Genomic DNA, 9,773 nt, shown 5'->3' with positions numbered 1-9,773 from the left:
TTTTAAACTGGTTTGAATTTTAATAAGTTAATATGTCGATGCATCATCGGCTAATAGCGAGTGGTTCAATAGTAACTTGCAGGTTTTTCGCTTAAAGTCTCAGTGGGGTGCCGAAGGGCTTGAGGTGAAATTCAAACCATGCCGGCCAGGGCACGTAGACAATATGAATATCGCTTACACTTCGTAAGCTCCGCTCCTATCGCAACTAGCTCTCGCTGTCGCTCTTCTGTAGTGGCGAAACAGAGCCAGAATGCGTATTAATCGCCACCGCTAGTGTCAACGATTGTCACTTCGGCCAGGCCGGTAGGTAATTTAACATAGGTATCGATGTAGTATTGTTGAAAAGAGTATGCAGTTTCAGAAAAGCAACAATAGACACATAAAAATATGGCTGTTCTTGTGAATCGTTTATATCAGAATAATTAAAGATAGAATTCAGAAATAAGTAGGATTTTGAATAATTTTAATATACAATGTAAATGTACTTATACTTAAATATTTGTCATGTTACAAAAATAACAATGTAAAAATAATGTGAAGATAGTTTTTCAGCGTGTGAACTATAAAGTGATATCGTAGGCAAAGGACTCATCAAGCGTACCATGTCATAAAAACTGCGGTACCTAATTATTTATTATTAAGTATGGTAGTTGATGCACTAGTTAGTAGTTGAGGTACTTCAACTACGATTTGTATAAAAAACCTTCATAATATGCGCACATATGTATATAATATAGATTTAAATACTGTGTTTTTACATCCTTTTAGACGTGTTGAGACCATTCCGTTACATATTTATAAATCATGTTTCATGTAAAATAACTGACTAATAATATTGATAATCAGGATCAGGATAGTCGTAATCAGTTGGTTTCTTAGATTCAGACGAAGGATTTTTTAATCTACTGCATTCATTCAACTGTTGTTCCATTCTCGCAAAATGTTGTGTGTATGATGACCTTAGTTTTTGCAGGTCAGCTTTTACTCTTCCCAGTACATACTTAGAATTCTGTAGTGAATACGTCATATCTGAAAAAATATCGTTTCATGTGTATACTGTATAGGTGTTTTTAGGAAGAGGATTCAGATTGGTTGACTGTACAATAGTATGTTTTTTATAAATATTTAGATTTTCTGAAACTGACTTCTGGAAAAATATATTCTTTGCATATTTTTAGGGCACTGTAGAACTCTTTCACAGTAAGTCAAACTGACTTCACCCCGTAGCAAATAAAGTACGGTATCAATATGACATGGTTTTAGAGTGGCCTAGTATTCTAATTGGTTGACTATACAGTCAGTGTCAAAACTACCGAATAAAAAACCGCTTCAGATAAATAATATTCTGTAACCTCTAAAAAATAATAATATGTAGAAAATGTATTTAGACTTTGAGATTTCTGACCACGAACTGTACAGTTTTATCTTTATCATATTTAGAAATGTTATTCAGGATGTCAGATATTTTGGTGGGTTGTTTCATCTCTACTGACCGTAGCTGACTGTACATTGTACTTACTTATAAATAAGAGATAAAAACGTATTACCTTCAACAATTTTAAGAATAATTCATGGAAGTTCGTCGGTAAATATAAATGATAATTAATATTGTTACGTACCACGAGTTGCACGAGAGAGTTTTAGGAATGGTTTACGAACACCTTTGTTTTCCGTGCGTACGATTGCTTTGGGAGATATTATTATAAAATCTGTAAAATAAACAAAAAGTATTATTTAAAAGCGTGTTTTTTAAATTATGGCATTAATGGCTAATATCTACGAAGTGAACAATCTTATGTATTTTCAATTTGAAATATAAGATATAGTTACCAGAGTCCCACCAAGAGTAGGCACAGTCGATGATTGTAATAACTAATAATATTTTTAACGTAAGGACTTTCATGATCGGAATATTGATGAAGAATAAAAGAAAAAAGTTAATTAACCACTAATCAATTCTTCTCATGCTAAATTAGGCATTTAACTAATTCAAAATACATAGTTGCAATTTCACAACGTATTTCGTTACAGTACTAATGGTTGTGGCCTTGATGTATTTATTAGACAGAAGTGTTTAAAATTGTTCTCTATAGAAAAATGTACAAGGGCTATTGGTAAATTGCCAGTTACCGACCCCCTTCCAGTAACTGGTCACCTTGTACTATTTTTAGTACAAAGTTCATTTGTGAACTTAGTATACTGACTGATAAACATAATTCATTTTAGCATAACGTAAACAACGTAACTTATAAAAATTATATTTTAAAATGAGCTCTATTTATATGAAAAGTGAATTTATTTTTAGTTTAGGGCAGCCCATTATTGGACACCGGCCAGTTACTGGTAATTTCCCCTTACTTTTTCAAAAAAAAAATTAAGCAGTAAATCAGCCGTAGCCATATCAAAATGTCAATTATGAGCTACTTAATCAACATTTTCAATACATTCCTACATTTTACAATAAAGTCGCCATGAGGATTTGTACATTAATTATGTTGTCAGTTTTCACAATCAACAATTGTGTCAATACATTATGGAATAGTGGTAATAAGCTTGTGTAACACATCTCAGATCGAAAGGTAGTAAAAACCTAAAAAAAAATCGATAGATAAAATCTCCTGGGCCTAGTAGATGCTAATACAGTGCCTGGACTATCAAGGATATCAGGATACATAATTATTTTTAATTATATACACGGTGTAACATGAGGAAACCGAACGATTTTAACTACGCATTTCTGAGGGCAAAATAATGATAAAAAAATAAAATAAAATAGAATTTGTTTATTTCTAAGAAATGTATACAATTAAACTGACCTCCACATTAGGCAGATGCCTGTCCCGTGGAGGAGATGGTTCAGGCTTATCAATTAAAATAATATCATAACTTCTTTCATATAAAAGAAAAAGACAAAAAAAAAGAAAAAATGTTGTATGAAGTTAAGCTAATTTCGCGAAAAACAATTTTTTTTGTATAGTTTTGGATGTATTTTTACAAAAAAAGTTAATTTTATGCCTAAAGCTGGCACTTAAAAAAAATTACAATTATTTTCTAACAAAATACTTTTTTTTCAACAAGTCACTAGTTACTTTTTGATATCTATCAACGAGGATAGTTAGATTATGTCCGATAACGGCATCATCGCCATCAAAACAGTGTTTGATTCTGAGAAATAATAAGTAGGTAAGTATTTTTTTTTTTTAAATGCTTATAACTAAAGTAGGCGAAATCCAGAAAAGTTTATATGAAATTTTACTCCTCTAATATGATGAGGAATACGCTGTTAGAATTATTCGGTTTCCCCATGTTACACCGTACAGTAGGCATTTGTCGCTATTTCGGAAAACGCATTGATTCAGTCGATGAATCATTAAAAATAATGTGTTATAATTGCATTGGATTTTGCGACACATAGTAGGTTTCTTCAAAAGTTTGGACATTTTTCATTTGCGCCGTTAATACATACTGTTATGTGTTCACTTTAATATAATAGGGATGACGACTACATAAAAATAATGGCATTCTGTTTAGTCCGTCAGTTAGGTCACAAAAATACTGAACACATATTTTTCGATTTTTATAATTAATGAAAAAATACAAAGATATAGAGCATCAAAGTTCCGGAGTGGGGGCTTGTGACGTCACTTCTAAGTAAAAATTGTACCTAGGCGTGACGTCATGAGAAAATTCAACGCACTGTACCGTCGTCATTTTTCGTTTACGAGAAAAAAGAAAAAATACATACATACAATACATACAATCACGCTTGTATCCCATAAAGGGGTAGGCAGAACACATGAAACTACTAAAGCTTCAGTGCCACTCTTGGCAAATAAGGGGTTGAAAGAAAACGAAACTGTGACATTGCAGTGACAGGTTGCCAGCCTCTCGCCTACGCCACAATTTAACCCATATCCCACAGTCGCCTTCTACGATACCCACAGGAAGAAAGGGGGTGGTGAAATTCTTAACCCGTCACCACAAGAAAAAATACAGTTGTCTAATATTCTTTGATAATATAATTGAGGGACTAATTAGTTTTTTTTTTTTTTGGTCGTCTCGCCTATTCAGGATGTAATCAGATACTTAAAAGTTAACTTAGTCACTTTGCCCTGTCAATAATTCACTATATATCACAGTATCAGTATCGCCACAATCGCAATTTAAATTTTTTTTGTTTTGTAACATGGTTTTTGTAATTCGTTTTTTTTTTAATGCAACAGGTCTAATGATACCAAGAACAGACTCATTCGTAGGATGCAGCAGTAGAAAGTGCGCTGTTACAGATGGTAAGTAATTTCACTTTGTTCACAAAAGAGGCAATGTAAGTTACTTTATCAACTCAAAGTAGTATTCCCAATGGCATTTTGCGATAAGGTTGCCATGTATTTTAAACTTTTTATCTGTTTTGTTATTTAATCATGTACATTACTCTGGCTCTAACTATGAAAAAGTTAGATGCCATTGCGATATAATACACGTTCTATTCTATCCCTCAATAAACCAAACTGATTTTGTATGTGCTTACTTTACTAATTATTAAATAATACTTTTTCAGCTATGACACTAAGTTTGACGCAAGCTATGGTTACTCTTAACAAACTGAAAATTGACATAAATCATTTAAAGGGATATATACCCGAGATAAGAGAATTTAGAAAAATATTACACAGATGTGTTACAAGAGTAGCTCGCACAACGACAACCACTACAACGACTACTACAACACGACCAACAACAAAACCCACGACACGTCCAACAACTACCACGACGCGACCAACAACTACAACGACGCGACCAACAACTACCACGACACGGCCAACAACAACAACAACTACTACTACTACTACTACTACTACCACGACACGACCAACAACAACAACAACAACCACCACACGACCAACAACAACATCAACTACTATCACGACAGAACCCACAACAACAACCACAAAAGCCACTACAACACCAACAACTACAACCACACTTTCCACAACTACAACACATCCAACAACAACAACACAACCAACCACCGCGACATCGCTAACAACGACAACGAATTCAACGACTACGACAGTTACAACTGAACCACCATTAACAACTACAAACCGAACTCGAAGAACAAAATCTACGACACGTGATCCTATGATGGACATTTATTATTAAAAGTTAATGTAAAATTACAACGTTCTCCTTCGGACAAAATGAAAGTAAAATTATACCTACATATAGGATACTCGTCTTGCGATCTTCGTTTTGATTATTACGAGTAGGTATGTTTGTTGATGACGATTGATTTCAGTTTACCCTGTTCAATACATGTAAGTATACTAATAAGTGAAATAGAACAGATAATGTAACAGGCAGTGCTGGTTTTCAGAAGGTAGGTACCTAACTAGGGTTGCAAAAAAACGGTTTTTTTTCTGGCTTGAAAAAAAAAACATGAAAAAAAACCGTGAAAAAAACAGTTTTTTTTCTGGAGTATGTTTTTTTCTAATGTACGAAATCTCAAAAATTTGCAAAGCAGTTAATACTTTAATACGGTTTTTTTAGACTTAATGTTAACTATTAAACGAATTTAATCAAATAACTTTAATTTCTGGTCTTATAAAAGTAACATTTACGAAATCTGTAGTTGGTAGTTATCACTATTTACTGTTGGCAACACCACCTCTCCACGCTGCACGCCGCATCGGGGATTCCCCAATAAACGTTTGTATACTGAATGTTAATCGAATTAAAATGTACGTTATTGTTATTGAAACACGTTACAACTGGTGAAAAACCGTTATTGTAGAATTATTTGTTCATCTGAAAAAAAAACCATATTTAGAAAAAAAACCATGGTGCTCGGTTTTTTTTCATGTTTTTTTTTCATAATTCTGAAAAAAAAACATTTGTTTTTTTTTCTATTTGCCACCCTATACCTAACCTAATAAGATCAAGTATGTACTCATGGAAATTCGTAAAAAAAACTGCTTGATGAATTTAATATTTAAAACTCAAATAAATGACATGATTATATACTTACATGGGCCATTTTTTTTTTTCAAAGTTGTCCACCCCACTTTTTCTGTAACATCGGTATGTTTTACGCGATTCATACTCAAATTCGCGAGATCTTTAAAATCCTGATAGGAAAAAAAAATGTCCCAAGGTTTCCATACATTTTTCAAACCTTCCATTCCGTTACCGCCATAAAAATGTATGAAAAAATGGTAACTTAATGGGAAAAAAACCTTGGGACACTTTTTTTCTCCTATTAGGATTGAAAGAGCTCGCGATTCTAAGTAGAAGAAACCACATAAAAATTTCCAAGGCCAAAAACAAAGTGGGGTGGACAACTTTGAAAAAAAAATGGCCCACACCGCCCACATGATTGTAAAATAGAAAATAATATTCGACCATGTTTGCTTTTTAATATTACGTAAACTATAGTTATTTGTTTTACAAGGGGGCGAAATTGTTGTTTAACCGCACGTGCCAATATTGATACCCGCGCAAGCGAAAGATTCCAATATTGAACCGCGAGCGTAGCGAGTGGTTCAAAAAGTGGAATCTTGAGCGTTGTGGGGGTATCAAGGCACGAAGGTTAAACAAACTTTGCCACCGAGTGAAACACAAATTTTTTCACCACACCAACACTATGAAAATATGAACTGTAAAACATCAAAATAAATAAAGTACTTCAATTTATTTAACATTTATGATTCAAAATCATCATTTATACGGAAATAAAAACACCCAGCTTTAGACATCAAGTTAAAATTTGTATGAAATTACTTTGCACTCTTGTGGATAAAATGCAATTTTGCTATCAGTTTTCGAATAGCAAAGAACGTCTTTATAACAGTTGGTGTGGTGAAAAATAAATTAGACACTAATTAGAAGATAATAGATTTTCTATTATCAATCATCTGTAACATCTACTGGTTTTCGATATATTAGAAAATTTGTACCTAGTACCACAGATGCCCTGAGTTTTATAATATTACAAGGTCGAATTAAAAAGTGTTTTAAACTATTATCGAAAACCCCTATTGTTTTCCAAAAGCAAATTGTATAAAACCAAATAAATAACATTATAAAATAAACCCTCTGTTTCATTTATACACCCTCATCCTCACCCTGATGATTTGTTTCAGTATCAATAATTTTGTATGTTCGGGTGTTCTCCTCAGCTGCAATTCGGTATTCTCAACCGATTGTCATGATATAAATAAATAAATATTGAGGGACACCTTACACAGATCAACCTAGCCCCAAACTAAGTAAAGCTTGTACTATGGGTGCTCTGCGACGATATACATACTTATACAGATAAATATTTACTTATCAGTAAACATCCATGACTCAGGAACAAATATCTGTGCTCATCACACAAATAAATGCCCTTACCGGGATTCGAACCCCGGACCGCGGCTTAGCAGGCAGGGTCGCTACGCGCTAGGCCAGACCAGTCGTCTGGCCTAGGCCAACGAGCATACAGATCGTCTGATCTTAAGCTGTTACTACTACATATGGACATTACGGACTCTCCTAACAACACCAAAGGGGTTGTAGTGTGCATTAAGATGGGAGTCCTTACATACTTGAAAGTGATCAAGTATATACTCTTCGGAGATTCCGTTTTTAGGGAATTGATAAAATTGACAGAGGGTCACAAGTTTTCTTTAATTGATAACATTTTAATATGATACCACGCAACCTAGCGATCAATTAAAAATCGCTAGATAGCGCAGTAGGTACCGCCCTTTCACTGTCAAATTATTACCTATGACAAGCAAGACAAGTGAAGTGGCAACAAAACAAAAGGCGCCTAATACACCGCCATAATAATACATGTTCCTTCTGTCACACTAGGCGGCGCATTTTTTCACAGAAAAAAATTCCAAGCCCCGTAGCCGAATGCAATTTCTGCGACGCCATACTGAAATCCCCAACCACCAATCACTACTTTTCTATTACTACAATAGGCATATGTCTAGGGTCTAGGGAACTACGTATAATTTTCATTCAGTTGAATAGTACTACGGCACTGGTTGGAGTTAAACATTGATTAGAGTAGCTATATATTTGTTTATTTCAGTATAAGGCATGCTTCATGAGTCATATGTATAGGATGACAACTAGGTTTTTTTTAATCTGCTTAATACCCTCAGTCTATAGTGATTTTTGATTATGTTAATTTTAAATTAGCTAGTTTTTTTGCCAGAAAATCTGCTGCTCATGGTGGCTCCCTTATTATTGTTAAAAATTGTATGAAGTGTAAAGAGCGCAAAGATGTTGTAAAATATTCCATAGAAAGAACTATAGAAATTTCATGTGTTGAATTAGACAGATATATTATTGTATGTGTTTATAGACCACCATCAGCTGACTTCAGCATATTTGAATCTACAATGGAAAATGTTCTGAATTTAGTATGCAAGGGCCAAAAACATGTTATTGTATGTGGAGATTTTAATGTTAACTTGCTCGAGTCATCTAGTAATACTGTTAAAATGTTCTGTTTGTTTAAATCATTTAATTTATTTAATTTATTTCTTGAACCTACCCGGGTAGGTGTGACTAGTGCAACATGCCTAGATAATATTTTTTGTAACTGTGAATGTATAGATAAGAAATTATTTAACTGTTTTCATTCCGATCACAGCGGCCAAAGGGCAGCTTTCTTAAACGTTATTCATGATACTCCACAAACAATAACATATAGACCCATTACTGGATCTCGCTTGGAATCATTCAAAAATGAAATTCTACATAGTTTGTCTATAATACCATTTTCGCATTATGACTGTAATCATTTGTATCAAGATGTTTTCAATGTAATTCTTAATCAATTTAATAACAATTTCAAAGTGAAATCTATTAGTGGGTCAAAAGTTAAAACAAAGTTTAGTGAATGGGCTACTGTAGGTATTCACAAAAGTAGAAAAAGACTTTATGAACTTTATGGTGAGAGAGAGCTGAACAAGAATTCAGAATTCCTGGACTATGTAAGAAACTACTCAAGAATCTTCAAGAAAGTGTGTTTAACTGCCAAGAAAAACTTTATTAGTTCTAAATTGAAAGTGTCGGACAACAAAGTGAAAACAACTTGGAGTATTATAAATAAAGAAGCTGGTAAATGTAAATCACGCGATTGTCAAGTCAACATTGTATCAGATAATCAACAAATAGTGTCGAACAGCGATGTTGCCTCGGCATTCGAAGATTATTTCTCAAATATAGCCGTTAACACCACAAAATGTTTACATTCTTCTGCGGCTCAAGCCCATTCATTACTTTGTGCTAATGTTAAGAAATGTAATAATTCATTTGAATTTAGTCAAGTAGACTCTGTAAATATTGTTAAAACATTCAAGTCACTCAATTTAAAGAAAACGGAAGACTTATGGGGAACATCAGTTAAAGTAATTAGTCATGTCATAGATATAATAGCACCTTACTTGGCCGTAATATATAATATTTCAATTTCACAAGGCACCTTTCCAGATCTTATGAAATGTAGCAAAGTCATACCGCTTTTTAAATCGGGTGATTCGAGTGATATAACCAATTTCCGTCCCATATCAATACTTCCTGTACTAAGTAAAGTCTTTGAGAAGCTAATGTTAAATGATCTACTGGGACACTTCAACAGACATAGATTACTTACAAGCAAACAGTTCGGTTTCACAAGGGGCCGTTCCACGACCGATGCTGCTTCGGTACTCATTAAACATATATATAATTTTTGGGAAAATTCTTGTGATGCAATTGGCATATTTTGT

The 9,773-nt window shown here is 33.6% G+C and overlaps 2 protein-coding genes across 2 annotated transcripts; one reads left to right on the top strand and one right to left on the bottom strand.

Annotated features, from left to right (window-relative positions):
* Window positions 1–593: 593 nt before the first annotated feature.
* LOC125234367 lies at window positions 594–1,953 on the bottom strand. The gene is made up of 3 exons (XM_048140560.1): window positions 1,831–1,953; window positions 1,620–1,709; window positions 594–1,029 (listed from the first exon to the last, which is right to left on the bottom strand). The coding sequence occupies exons 1-3, from the start codon at window positions 1,901–1,903 to the stop codon at window positions 827–829; spliced, it is 366 nt and encodes a 121-aa protein (XP_047996517.1). The 5' UTR covers window positions 1,904–1,953; the 3' UTR covers window positions 594–826.
* A 2,270-nt stretch (window positions 1,954–4,223) lies between these two features.
* On the top strand, window positions 4,224–5,467 carry LOC125242412 (putative uncharacterized protein DDB_G0277057). The gene is made up of 2 exons (XM_048151222.1): window positions 4,224–4,289; window positions 4,559–5,467. The coding sequence occupies exon 2, from the start codon at window positions 4,674–4,676 to the stop codon at window positions 5,082–5,084; it is 411 nt and encodes a 136-aa protein (XP_048007179.1). The 5' UTR covers window positions 4,224–4,289; window positions 4,559–4,673; the 3' UTR covers window positions 5,085–5,467.
* Window positions 5,468–9,773: the final 4,306 nt, after the last annotated feature.

The sequence above is a fragment of the Leguminivora glycinivorella genome, chromosome 2 (genome assembly GCF_023078275.1).
Source record: "Leguminivora glycinivorella isolate SPB_JAAS2020 chromosome 2, LegGlyc_1.1, whole genome shotgun sequence".
Lineage (NCBI taxonomy): Eukaryota > Metazoa > Arthropoda > Insecta > Lepidoptera > Tortricidae > Leguminivora > Leguminivora glycinivorella.
This window is presented reverse-complemented; position numbering and strand designations above follow the sequence as displayed.